Genomic DNA, 14,448 nt, shown 5'->3' with positions numbered 1-14,448 from the left:
GCAGTTCCTTCTCCTCTGCAGGGGCAGGGGCAGGCTTGCTGTCTGCCCAGCTCACTCAGAGGGGCAAGGGGACGCCCCTGCTCCCACGCCTGGATCTGCATGGCTGAGTGAGCGTGTGCATATGTGTGCATATGGGCGTGTGTGAGAGAGCGTGGGCCTGTGTCCAGGCTGGCTAGGCCCAGGGCTGCTGGGATACCCGTGCATTTGTCCAAGGGTGTATTTATGAGTGTGCGTGTGAGAGACTCTGGGTGTGTCTGCGTGTGTGTGAATCTTCATTCACACCTTGTGCGGTGTGACACCCACTCAGCGAAGTGGTGCAAACCTGGACCCCCTCCAGGTGACAGACACCCTCTCACCCCCGTGCCCCACCACTGGGAACCTAGGGCCAAAATCCCCCAGAGATTCCTCGCAGAGGCTGGGTCTTCCTGAGGAGGGCAGGACTCTCTTAGCAGTCTGCATTTGCATGCCTCTGAGCACGGGCTTCTCACCCCCTCTGTGGAAATCCCACTTTGGACACACACACACACACACACACACACACACACACACACACACACACTAAAAGCTGCCTCCTGGACCTGCCCTGGGTCTGGACCCACAGAGACAACTTCTTCCACCAGCCAGCACCGCCGCCCCACCCCACCCTCGGCCTGGAGGGAAATTCCAGGCCTCACTGGAGCTAATGAGTGGGAGAAAACTCAGGGAAGTTTTTCTCTTGGGACTGAGTGTCCCCACTTGCCTCATAATGTAGACAGAATCCCTAAGAGTCAGGGTTAAAAGGGCCCTCACTCTACAAATAGGGAACTGGTCCAAGTTCACAGATAGGCAGCGGCTGAACCAGAACTGAAGGCCGAGATCCTGGGTCCCAGTACAGCTCCTTTTCATACTGCTGCTGCCTCTCTTTGGTTAAAGCTCAAACCTAGTTATCAACCCATCACACCTTAGTAAATATCGGTGCATCTACAGAGCAGAACTCTAAGGGGAGGTAAGGACATAGGACAGGTCAGCTATGATGGTGGGGGAAGGGGAGCCGTCTCAGGGACCATGTGTCCTCCTCAGCTCTGGGGTCCAAGGGATACTCACTGCTTTTAGCCAGGACAAAGCTGCCGCACTCCTGGGAGTGGTTGCCCGAATGGTCTGTCATGTTGACACTGAAAACGTCGTCGGCCATGTATTGGAGCACATCCATGTGGCACGTGTACTCTGCATGCGTGGCATTGTGGGTGGACCAGCAGAGGCTGCAGGAGGTGACCTCGTCCTCCAGTTCTCCATATGAGTCTTGCCTTCAAGGATAGAGCAGCCGGTTATGGCTGGAAGCCAGCGGGGCTCAGGGCACAGGGCCAGGACCCCAGCCCAGAATCTTGGGGCTGGGAGGGAGTTGAAGTGGTGCCGGGGGTCACCTGGTCGAATTACCCCTTTCCCCGGGAAGATACTCCTCCCCTGAAGTAGCCCTGATGGATGGTGTCCAGGCTCGGCTTGTATGCCTCCAAGGGACCGGGAACTCACTACCTCATTTAAGGACAGCAGCTTTTAACTTTGGAAATTTGGGCCATTCTTGCCTGAACTGAGCCTAAATCTGTCCCTGTCAGTTCCGTCAACTGTATCACTGTCCTACAGAAAGGGTGCTAAGCATTTCAGTTCTCCTTCCTGACCTCCTCTGTCCAACATCTGCTGAATACCTAATAAGTGCTTGTGCGCAGGGCCAAGATAAGAGCCAAATGAACTTCATCCCCTGCTTTGGGTGAACTACCAGGGAGGCTATTGGTATAAGGTTGGGGGGAAATGCTCTGGCTTTTTAACTGCCAGTGGGCAGAAACAGTGGGTTTTGAAGTATGTATAGGAGTTCACCAGATATTTATTTCCCTACCTACATCTTCAGGCTGTGAACATGACCACTCTTGAAGGCTAATATGGATGTGTGGACTCAGTTATTTGCTAAATATTTGCTGGAATAGAAACTTCTGCTGAATAAAGTCTCTCTAAACCTCTTGCACAGCAGCCAGGAGGATCTTTAAAAACTGCCTGTCAGCCCCATGCCTAAAACCCTCGGGTGGCTTCTCATCACCCACACAATAAAAGCTGGCCCTGGGCTTCCCTGGTGGCGCAGTGGTTGAGAGTCTGCCTGCTGATGCAGGGGACGCGGGTTCGTGCCCCGGTCTGGGAAGATCCCACATGCCGCGGAGCGGCTGGGCCCGTGAGCCATGGCTGCTGAGCCTGCGCGTCCGGAGCCTGTGCTCCGCAACGGGAGGGGCCAAAACAGTGAGAGGCCCGCATACCGGGGTGGGGGGGGTGGGGGGGAGAAAAAATAAGCTGGACCTTGCTTACCTCTCACCTCCTTTGCTTGTTGTTCTCTCTCACACTGGCTCACTCTGCTCTGGCCCCACTGACCTCCTCGCTATTCCTCAGACTCATTAGTCTCTCCCTACCTCAGGACCTTTGCACTTGCAGTGCCCTCTGCCTGGACTGCCCTTTCCCCAGCTCACTGGCTGCCTCCTTCTCACCCAGAAAGGCCTGCCCCGACCATCCTGGCTAAAGCAGACCTTCTCCCCATGTCACTTGCTTTCTACCCCAGGGTCAAGGTTCCTGGACTTTAAAGCACTCATTATTCTCAGAAAGCATCCTGTTGGTTGTTTACGTTTTTCTTGTCTGTCTCCCCAGCCACTCCCCACCTGCAGTAAGTCAGCTCCGGGACCAGCTGGGACCTTGTCTGTCTTAGGCTTTACTGGGCCCCCAGTGCCTGCAAGTGTCTGGCAAGAGCTTAATAAATATGTTCTGAAGGAGTAAGTGAATGAGCCAATGAATTGGTGATGACAGAATGAAAGCCAGCTGTTCTTTATCCTGATCAGCACATTGACAAAGACTCTCCTTGACCAGGCTCAACTGAGGCTCCTCAGAACTCTTTCCTCACCTAGGCCCTGACTCTGGGACTCCCAAGCTCGTCTCTGCATTGCCTAATTTTAGCAAGAACCCTGCTAAGTCATTTTAGCCAGAGTCTTCCATCCTTGATATCTGATCGAATTCCTCATCCTCCACCACCCCAGGTGATGCAGGCTCACCCTGGGCTGCCATTAGCAAGAATCCCCCATTAGCTGGAACCCCCCTTACCCCTGATGTTTCCTCTTAGTATTTTTCCATCCATTGACCTGCTCCTTAGCTATAAATTCCTAATTTTCCTTGTTGTATTTGAGTTGATCCCAAGCTCTCTTCCCCACACCAAAACCCCACGCAGCGGTTCCTACACCCATCATGATGGTCTTTTTTTTTTTTTTTTTTTTTTTTAAGAATCCCTTACATATTCTTTTTTTTAAAAAAATAAATTTATTTACTTATTTATTTTTGGCTGCGTTGGGTCTTCATTTCTGCGCGCGGGCTTTCTCTAGTTGTGGTGAGGGGGCTCTCTTCATTGCAGTGTGCGGGCTTCTCATCGCAGTGGCTTCTCTTGTTGTGGAGCACAGGCTCTAGGTGCGTGGGCTTCAGCAGTTGTGGCACGTGGGCTCAGTAGTTGTGGCTCACGGGCTCTAGAGCGCAGGCTCAGTAATTGTTGCGCACGGGCTTCGTTGCTCCATGGCATGTGGGATTTTCCCGGACCAGCGCTCGAAACTGTGTCCCCTGCATTGGCAGGCGGATTCTTAACCACTGAGCCACCAGGGAAGCCCGATCATTATGGTCTTGAATAGTCTGCCTTACCATTCTTTAACAAGTGCAATGAAAAAGTTTTCTTTAACAATAGGGACCCATGAATCTTGGAGTCAGACTGCCTGTGTTTGAATCTCAGCTCCACCATTCACTGGCTGTGTGACCTTGGGCAAACTGCATAACCTCTCTGAACCCTAGTGTCCTCGTTTGTTAAATGGGAGTAATAATTGTGAGGATGGGAAGTGATGGTTCATGTGAAGTGTAGCAGGATGGCAGGCATGTATTCAGTGTTCAAAAAAATCATGTGGCAGTCTGGTCATCCTGGGGTCTCAAAACCACAGTCTGGCCTGTGTGGGCAAGAGAGTATGGTCTTTGGAGCCCTGCTCGCTGGACAAGTCTCGTGAGTCCTGCATGGACATCTGTAAGGTAGGCACAGTGATTCCCAGCTACCGGTCGCAGATCACGGTCAGTGATTCTCAGCTCATGGTGAAACCAAAAGCTGTTGGTGAAAGGGCTGAGAGAGCCCCCAGAAGTGGCAGCCATTATTTTTATTGCTAGACTACCTGCCAGGCACACAGTAGGTCCAACTCCGTCTGTGGCCTCTGGCAGTCCTGCCCCACCCCAGCCCTCCAGGGCTACCCTGAATCGCATCCCCGAGGCTGGCGAGGTCTGGCCACTTACCAGGTGAGGGTGAGCGTGCCAGGGTGCGGGGCCCATGTCTTCAGGATGCAGGTGACCGTCTGGATGTAATCGGTGTAGCAGACGAGGTCTGAGCAGCCCCAGGCTGGAGGGTCAAGGGACACAGAGACCTTGGTTGGGGTGGGGGCTGGTCGGGGTCAGCAGAGCTGATCGCCCCCTCACTCCCTTGAGGGCTGGAGGATGATGGGAAGCAGGGGTCCCAGAGCCAGGGTGAATATGATGACCCTAGGGCCACGAAGATTAAGGCCTGGAGCAAGGGGGTCCTTGCCACCTAAGAATTCTATTTTTGAGCCCCCAAAGTTGCGAGGTTGGCTATGGAGACAAGACTCTCCTAACGAGAAACATCATAAACTAAGCGGGTCCCCACCCAGCGCCCTCCCCGCAAGCCCTGTGTCCAGACACCAGGTCAGCATCCCTCCTGGCCGGCCTCCCTCTCAAGGTGGTGTGTCCTGAACTCCCCGGTTGCTGGGGCAATCTGTACATCCTGCGAGAGGGATTCGTGTGGTCAGTGAGAGACCATGTGCTCCCTCTGCTCCCCGCAGCTGGTCCAAGACAGGACATGGACCTCGGTGACCTGGCAGTGCTTCGAGGGAGCAAGAAACCTCCAGAAAACTGAGAAGCCCTTGGATACTTTTGCCAAGATGTCTGTATTATCCTACTGCCCAAACCATCACCACCACCACCAACCAAGTGACACAGGTATGGTCCCCCTCAGGCAATTTTATTGCAAGATTTAATACTCTCCCAACTCCAAAGTTAATTGCTTTACTTTGTTCTAAAAATGTTTGACAAAATCCAGTTAATAAGTTTTAGTTTAGTTTTGTTTTGTAAGATCAAGTGCCAACGCTGCTATTCCCCCTGCCTCCACCCCCCACTATTTACCAGAAATTTGTTCCCCTTTTAAATGGATTCATTCTTAGTGGCTTTTTCCTATTTTTCCTCGACTAATGAAGACCCAGGGGTTAGCAGTACATTCCTCCTGGGTCTCCATCTAGGTAAGAAGCTGGATTTGTAGTCAAGAACACTGTCACTGGAAACATCCTTTATGTCTACTCCCATCACATTTAACAAATGAGAAAACTGGAGCTCTGAGACTGGGCTACACCTCTTGTCTCGCTCTTGGTCTGGGCTCAGGAGCCCCAGGAAAGGCAAAATCTAATCTGTGCTAGTTCTTCACATCCACACACATGGCAGACACCGCTAATCGATCATGGCACTCACTCCCTTGGGTGTGGCCTCAGAATCCTTCTCAACACAGTTGAGTGGCTCCAGACAGCCACTACCAAGGGATCTGAGATGTGGAAATGAATCCTGTTGTAAGAGGAAGTTTCCCTCGGGGAGGAGCACGGGGCCTGTCCGTGGATACAGAGCGGCCCGTTCAGATACTTTGTGGAGAAAAGAGGACTGATTTTGGTAGGACCAAAACCCATGTGGCTGTGTCCTCTCTGAGTTCATCGTATCCTAGTCATTCTCTTTCAGGGCTCCAGAACTTGGAGAGGGGTTGCCTTTCCTAGGTAGACTCAAGGCCACCAAGGGACAGGGTTTGTCCCGAACTTGTAATGAAACATTGGAGAGGGGACAGTAGTCCCTGAACTAGTGTGCAGGTGGCATCAGGGACCAGAGGGAGTAAAAACCCTGTCACCGGTCACTACCCTGAGCCCTGCGCAGAGAGCCCCCAGGCCACCCCCCACCCCGCCCAGGGCTATCACAGCGTGTGGGAGGCAGTGGGAGCCGTGAAAAGTGCACACGTGACTCACAAGTGCTCTGAGTCGCTATTTGTAAGCTGGAGACACTGGCCCCTCAGACGGGGTGGGGAGGTATTTAGATGATATCACGCCAGTGCAGCCCAGGTGGCCTGCGTGTGGCACTCACCCAATAAAAGCAGTTAAGACCATGGGAATCAGGCAGATTTGGGAACCCGTCCCAGCTCTGCCACTGCCCGGCTGTGTGGCCGTGGACCTGCCTCTCACCCTCTCTGAGCCTCACAGGCTGTCGGCAGAAGGGAATGAGGATGCTCAGCCCCCGGGACACAGCAGGGGCTTGTTATTTGTGCTCACGGGGTGGGGAGAGGCAGCGGGTGACCCCAAGGCCCTTTAGAGGCTAGGAAAGGATTCTGACCACTCAGAAAGGGAAAATAAAGGAGACTGACATCTGTTTCCTGATGGAACTATTTGAGGCTTTGGGTCTTTCGGTAAAAACCGGAGTGAAATATTTATGAGTCAGCACAGCGGCGGCTGAGGGCACACCTGTCCCCAGGCCAGCTCCCATTCGAGCCTGTGTGCTGTGTCCCACCTCCTCTGGGAAGCCTTCCTGGATCTCTCAGCCCTGACTGCGCCCCCAAGTCTAACACCTGGCCTTTCCCTGCTTGGGTCTCGAACATTTCTCCCTCTGACTGCAACATCTTCTGCTCCTCGGGGGCTTCCTTCTAAGGCTTTGGCTACTTTTGTCTCCACAGCCACTCTCCCCACCCAGGGAATATGTGTGCTGGCAGTGGATCCAGTGATTGTTGAGAAACATCTCCTAGGAGATGAGGAGAAACTGTGGTTAGATCACAGGCGGGACTTCCTCACGCTGAGAACTGGGAGCCAGCCAAGGCAGAGAGAAGAAGGATGAAGTCCCTCATCCTCCCGCCCCGCTTCCCTGGCCAGCGAGACGTGGAGACCAGGACTCACTTCTGGACAGTGGAGCTCTCTGGTGGGATGGGCTCCAGCTAATGCAGAGATGGCTACTGGACTTGCGTCGGCTGCAAGTGGACAGATGCCACAGACTCTGACCCTGTGGCCTCTACCCTGCCCTGGAGCCCACAAGGCCAGCCCGGCCGCTCTCCACCCGCACACCACGGAGCAACTACTTACCCCCCTGGAGCGTCAGCAGGAGCAGAGGGGCAGCCCAGCCGCACAGCATGCTGCCTGCCGGAGCCTGGAAGAGACACACAGGGAGAGGGTGGGCCTGGGGCCCGGGCACCAAGGGGCCCTGAGCATCCTCCCTCTGGTCCCCATCCCTCCTTTGGAAGACTTGCCTCAGCTTCTTGGATTTGCTTCTGAGAAACAAGAGTTTGAGGAGCCCCTGGCTGCCCCCAAGGATTCCTGTCCCTTAGAAGTGGCTTTGCCCCCTGGATCCCTCCCCGCTTCTCCCCGCTTCTGCCTAGGCCCCCAGCACCATCACAAATGAGGGGGATGTAAAGGGGGAAGAGCTCGCTGTTGGTCCACCCCTGCTAAGCCTGTTGATGTAGCACGACGTGTGCATGTTTATTCATCCAGATAAGAAAGAGGGAGGCAGGGAGGGGAAAGTGGCTTGGAAAGTGGTATTTGACGGGCAGAGATCTTGAGTCCTCTTTCTTACAAAACCCCCATGTTGATGTTAGCCCAATTAATTGGCTTCTTAATGAGTAGCAAATCCAAGAGTAGCCCACAAAGGAGACAGCTCCTGCATACCTAAGATCAGTTTAGCCCAATAGCGAGGGTTCCTACCCAAATACAGAGCTCCCCCGGGTTAGCCCACCAGCAAGCACGGGGGAACCCAGCTTGACCACACGAAGGCGTCCTGGACACCCTGATCTGCATGAGATGGAGAAGAGACCTCTTTGGAGACCAGAGCCAGCCTGTCCAGGAAGCGCGGACTTTGGTACCTTGGGCAGAAGAACAACCCACCAGGCTGGCAATGCCAGGCTCTTGCTGGTACTTTGTCCATTGCACCCCCAGCTCTGTGTCTACTTGGGGAGGTACCAGCCAGAAGCCAGTGGGTCCCAAGAACCCTACCTAGATAGATCCCATGGACAGGTGTGTAGCTGGAACAGGAGCCCAGAGGGCTGACCCGTGCAGGGACCAGGTCACACACATGGCTTCTTCCGGACACCATCCCTGAACCCGGCTTCCCCCAGAGCCTACTCTGGCCCCGCTGGGAGCTTCCTCTGAGCTCCCAAACAGGTCACCAGGCAGGCAGTGGTGCAGGGCACGGAGAGGTTCAGCTGTGTGGCTCTCGGCTGGTCACTTCCCCTCCCTGAGCCTTAGAAGTAAAGATGGTAAAGCCTGCTTCCAGGATTCTTGTGAGGATTCAAAGCCTCCATTTATAGAATCACTGGGCCCCTGGCATAGCCCCTGGCACACAAACACTCAAGAAACAGTGATGGATACAGGCTTTTAAAGCATCAGAATGGACGGACTCCCTGAGTGATCTACCCAAGAGGTCCCCAAATGTCTCATTTTCCAAAAGTTGGCCATATTTGTAGATCATGTGTACTATTATTTATTTAATATATTTTCTATAAACAGACCCTATTAAAAATTTAACTCCAACTTCAACTTAAGCAATAATGCACATAGTTGTGTATTTTTTCCCCATAGCTGTGTATCATTCCCCAGTCAATGATTGTAAAGCATTTGAAACAGTGCCTGGCATATAGCAGATGTTATATAAGTGTTTCTTAAACAAAGCAATCAACTTACCATAAAACAAAATGCAGTGAAATGTAAAAACTAAATACAAGGAAAACAAAAGACAATAATTGAATTTTAGTGAGATACTATTCCCTGCTTAAGACTCTGATGGGGCTTCCCTGGTGGCTCAGTGGTTAAGAATCCGCCTGCCAATGCAGGGGACACTGGTTCGAGCCCTGGTTCGGGAAGATTCCACGTGCCGCAGAGCAACTAAGCCCGTGTGCCACAACTACTGAGCCCGCATGCCACAACTACTGAAGCCCGTGCGCCTAGAGCCTGTGCTCCGCAACAAGAGAAGCCAGAGCAATGAGAAGCCCACGCACCGCAACGAAGAGTAGCCCCCCCCGCCACAACTAGAGAAAGCCCGCGCACAGCAACGAAGACCCAATGCAGCCAAAAATAAATAAATAAATTTATTTTTTAAAAAAAGACTGATGAGTTGGAGATCTAGTTTGCCTTTGTTTAAAAAGGGAGATTAAAGAGTATTAGAGAGGTGTTGAAGACATACTAGCATCAAGCTGAGATTCTCACCCCCTCCCTCATCAGAGGATAGAAAGAAATTTGAAAAAGGTCTCACTCTCTCACTAGGGGGTCCAGGGATATTTAACACCATCTTAAACAAGCCACTCAATTCTGGGAAACATCAGCCTTGAATGATGACGTCTTCTCCTGTTTCCACAGCACCCGGTCCCACTACCCTCCCTGACCTGAATCCACCCCTTATGGGGCTTCCCACTCAGCTGACTCCTGAGGGCAACAGCAACTTACTCCCCAGATGCACTCAGACCAGCAGGTGTGCTTCCCGAGTGAAGGACAGAGGGTGCCTTGCAGCCTCCTACAGAGCAGTGAAGAGCACCTGGCTTGGAGTCTGCCAGGTGCCAGCTGTGTGACCTTGGGCAAGTTCCTGACCTCTCTGATTCTCTGTTTTCTTATCTTTGTTGTAGGCACTAAATGCATCATTGCATGTGAAGCATTCCAGCGCAGTCCTGGATGGGATGGAGCCCTAAACTGGTGCTTATCCACCAGGCTCCAGTGCCTAGAAATGATTTCTGAGGTTGTGGTCCTTCAGACTAAAAGTTGGCCAAATTTCAGGAGAGTCTGGGGATGTGGAGAAGATTGGGGGGAGGAAGTCAAACGGAAGCAGGTACTACGGAGAACGCAGAGCGCTTAACTTCACAGTCAACAGAGAAATGCAAATGAAAACCACAATAACATGCCATTTAAATTTTATCAGATTAGTAAAAACTAAAGGTCTGACAACATCACATGTTGCTGAGGACACAACGTAATGGGAACTCTCATTTACAGCTTGTGGAGATGTAAATTAATACAACTAGTCTGGAAAATAGTTGGGCATGGTCTAATAAACTTGAACAAGTGTTTACTCTAAGACCCAGCAATTCCACTGTGAGGTATACTACCAAGGAAACACTGGCACGTGTGTACAAGAAGCATAGGCAGAAATGTTTATAGTGGCATTGATTTTAATATTGAAAAACTGGAAACAACCTAAATATACATAAGCAAGAGAATGGAAAGATAAACTATGGTGTAATCACTCAATGTGAAAATGAATCATAGCTTCACACAACAAAGCAAATGACTCTTACAGAAAAGCAACAACAACCAAAAAACCAACCAAAAAACCCAAAAAGCAAATGACTCTTTCTGAAGCAAAAGAAAGATTAGAAAAGAACACAGGCATAATAACACCATCTGTGTCACACTTCACACCATGTAAAGCAGCTCTATATATTGTTTGGGTGAATATACATGTGTCCTGAATATAAAGAGAAATCCAAGGGAATGAAAAACATCAAATCCTGAATAGCGTAGACAAGGAAGGGATGTGATGAAGTGAGGGTCTCCAGGGGTCTCAACAGTTTGGTAAAACTGAGTGAAGCTACCATGGGTGTTGATTATGTTTTTCTTTATACCTTTTTGTATGTCCAAACTATTTCATAACATTTTAAACGTAAGTGAATCTTGGATTTATAAAATAAAATGTGAAGGGGGACTTTCACTTCTGGCCATGATGGAGCTGGTATCTGAGTAACCCTCTTACTAAGAACAACTACAAGAGGAGAAAAAAAAACCACTAGAAAGCATGAGAAAGCAGCCAAGTTAGATAGTACTTGAGAGGCCAGGGTGCCAGAGAGAAGGAAAACATGTTGACATTCTGCATGCAATGTCCCCTCAAATAATTTGCCAAGTCACTGCAGATGAGTTACATTCCAGGAAACCTAGCAGAAAGCATCTGGTAACAAGCTAAAAAGCTAAGAAGAGATTTTGTCAGTTTCACAATGCTAAGGAAAGAATCAGAGTCTAAGAAAAATGGGCCCTGATAAATACCCAGTTATTCAGGAAAGGCTATGCATTGGGAATAAGAAAAATCAGAAATAGTTCAGTCTTCACTGCATCAAGATGATCTGCCTATATGCCATATGTCTGCTAGAAAAAAAAATTAAAACCTATCTGGAAAAACTTAGCTTAATCTAAAGCCTCCATACTTCCCATACACAATGTCCAGCATTGAATTAAATTGATAAGACAAACTAGAAAACAGTACCAAATGACCAAAAGCCAAGAAGATAAAACCAAAGCAAAACTAGAAACAGACCCATAAGTGATTCAGAAAATGGCCTTATGAGACAGGATTTAAAATAACTATGATCAGTATGTTCAAGAATTCCACCAGAAATATGGCATCTATTTAAAAGTAGAAACTCTAGAGCTGAAAAATGCAATAATTGACATTTATGAGAACTTAATAGATGGATAAAGGAACAGATTAGAAAATCAGAAGATAGGACTGGTGAACTGAAAGATTGGTAGAAAATGAACAGATTGAAGCATGCAGAGAAAAAATGTTTAAAAATACAGAAAAGAGCAAAAGAGACACATGAGACCTTGTGAAAAGGTCTAACATAAATGTATTTGGAGTCAAGAAAAAGAGGAGAGAGGATAACTCAGAAGCAATAATAGAGATACTGGTTAAGAATTTTTCAAAACTAACAAGAAACCTTAAGCTACAGATTCTAGTTCTACAACCACCCCTCCCCCGCCGCCCCAAAACAAATACAAAGAAAACCACATCTAGGCACATCATAGAAAAACTGTTTTAAAAATTAAAGACAAAGATATACTTAAAATCCAACTTAGAATGTTATATCCAGCAAAAATATCAGAAAAAGTAGGCAAGCTCAATACGATAATCTACTAAAATCCCACAGTTGATATCATACTTAATGATGAAAAATTGAAAGCTTTCCCTCTAAGATCAGAAACAAGACAAGGATGTCCACTCTCATGACTTTTATTAAACAAGGATGTCCACTCTCATTGTACTGAATGCCTTGGTTCTAGCCAAGGCAATTAGGCAAGAAAAAGAAATAAAAGGCATCCAGAATGGAAAGAAAGAAGTAAAGTATTTCTGTTTGCAGATGATATGATCTTGTATATACAGCATCCTAAAGAATCCACACCAAGAAAATAAAATGAAACAAAGCAAACAACCAAACAAAAACTATTAGGACTAACTAGTGAATTTAGCAGGATTACAGGATACAAGATCAATATACAAAATCAACTGTATTTTAATAAACTAGGAATGAACAATCTGAAAATGAAATTTTAAAAGTGATTTCATTTACAGTAACATCAAAAAGAATAAAATAGAAATTTAACTAAAGGAGTGCTAGACTGGTACACTAAAAACTATTGTACAAAACATTGTTGAAAGAATAATGGAAGATCTAAATAAATGGAAGGATATCCCATGTATGGATTGGAAGACTTAATATTGCTAAGATAACTCCCCCCAAATGATCTACAGAGTCAAAGTAATCCCTATCAAAATCCTAGCTGGCTCCTTTGCAGAAATTGACAAGCTGATCCTAAAATTCATATGGAGGTATAAGTGACCAGAGTAAACAAAATGATCTTGAAAAAGATGAACAAAGTTAGAGGACTCAGACTTCTCAATTTCAAAGCTTACTACAAAGCTACATTAATCTACACAGGGTGGTACTGGCTTATTTATACACATATAGATCAATGGAATAAAACTGAGAGTCCAGAAAAAAGGTTATACATTTACATTCAATTGATGTTTGACAAGGGTGCCAACACAATTCACTGGGGGAAAAGAATAGTCTTTAAAATAAATGGTGGGGGGGCTTCCCTGGTGGCGCAGTGGTTGGGAGTCCGCCTGCCGATGCAGGGGACACGGTTCGTGCCCTGGTCCGGGACGATCTCACATGCCACGGAGCAACTGTGCGCCACAATTACTGAGCCTGCACTCTAGAGCCCACGCGCCACAACTGCTGAAGCCTGTGCGCCACAACTACTGAGTCCATACGCCGCAACTACTGAGCCCGCATGCTGCAAATACTGAAGCCCGCACGCCACAACTACTGAAGCCCGCACGCCTAGAGTCTGTGCTCAAGAGAAGCCACCGCAATGAAAAGCCTGCACACCACAACGAAGAGTAGCCCCTACTCGCCGAAACTAGAGAAAGTCTGCGCACAGCAACGAAGACCCAATGCAACCAAAAATAAAATAAAATAATTTAAAAATTAAAACAAATAAATAAAATAAAATAAATGGTGCTCATACAACTGGGTATCCACATGAAATAGAATGAAACTGGACTCCTATTTCACACCATATACAAAAATCAACTCAAAATGTATCAAAGACCCAGTACGAAGAGGAAGAAGTATTAAACTCTTAAAATAAAATACAGGTGTAAATCTTCAGAACCTTGTATTAGACAGTAGTTTCTTAGACATGAAACCAAAAGCACAAGCAACCAAAGGAAAACAGATATATTGAACTATTTCAAATTTTAAAACTTTTGTGCTTCAAAAGACACTATCAAGAAAGTGAAAAGACAATATAAAGAATGGGAAAAATATTTGCAAACCATATATTTGTTAGTGTTCAGAATACATAAAGAACCCTCAAGATCTAAAAGACAACCCAATTTTAAACTGTGCAAAAGATCTGAATAGACATTTTTCCAATGAGATATACTAGTGACCAATAAACACATGAAAAGATGCTTATCATCATTAGTCATTAGGGAAATGCAAATAAGGACCATGGAGTGACACCACCTCACACCCACTATTTTTAAAAATGGAAAATAAAAAATGTGGGTGAGGGTATAAGGGTGGAACCCTTATACATTGCTGACGGGAATGTAAAATGGTGCAGCCACTATGCAAAACAGTTTTACAGTTTCTCAAAAAGTTAATATAGTGTTACCATATGACCAAGCAATTTGACTCCTAGGTATACAGCGAAAAGAATTGAAAACTATGTTCACAAAAAGACCCTTCTACACAAATGTTCATAGCGGCATTACCTATAATAACTCTAAACTGGAAGCAACTCAAAGGTTCATTAACTGATGAATAGGCAAACAAAATGTAGACTATGCATACAATGGAATATTATTCCACCATAAAAATGAATCAATTACTGATACATGCTGCAACATGGATGAACCTTGAAAATTTATCCAAAGTAAAGAAGCCAGACACAGAAAGGCACATATTGTGTGATTCTGTTTATATGAAGTGTCCAGAATAGGCAAATCCATAGACAGTTAGTAGATTAGTGGTTGTCAAGGGCTAGAGCTTTGGAGGGAGGGGGAATAGGGAGTGACTCC

At 47.6% G+C, this 14,448-nt stretch overlaps 1 protein-coding gene across 6 annotated transcripts in view; it reads right to left on the bottom strand.

The window, feature by feature from the left end:
- IL21R (interleukin 21 receptor) overlaps nucleotides 1–14,448 on the bottom strand; it is a 58,370-nt gene that overhangs the window by 7,359 nt on the left and 36,563 nt on the right. For 5 of the 6 annotated variants that reach the window (XM_032605014.1, XM_032605012.1, XM_032605011.1 and 2 more), the window contains exons 2-4: nucleotides 7,191–7,254; nucleotides 4,318–4,420; nucleotides 1,084–1,283 (exon numbers count right to left, since the gene is read on the bottom strand). In XM_032605014.1, the coding sequence (XP_032460905.1) occupies nucleotides 1,084–1,283; nucleotides 4,318–4,420; nucleotides 7,191–7,239 (352 nt within the window). In that variant the 5' untranslated portion in view covers nucleotides 7,240–7,254. Of the gene's footprint in view, nucleotides 1–1,083; nucleotides 1,284–3,326; nucleotides 3,386–4,317; nucleotides 4,421–7,190; nucleotides 7,255–14,448 lie in introns of those variants that run through there. The other variant, XM_032605015.1, reaches the window with a different exon arrangement.

This window comes from Phocoena sinus, chromosome 15 (genome assembly GCF_008692025.1).
Source record: "Phocoena sinus isolate mPhoSin1 chromosome 15, mPhoSin1.pri, whole genome shotgun sequence".
Lineage (NCBI taxonomy): Eukaryota > Metazoa > Chordata > Mammalia > Artiodactyla > Phocoenidae > Phocoena > Phocoena sinus.
Note: the sequence above shows the minus strand (reverse complement) of the source record. Positions and strands in the feature narration are given on the sequence as shown.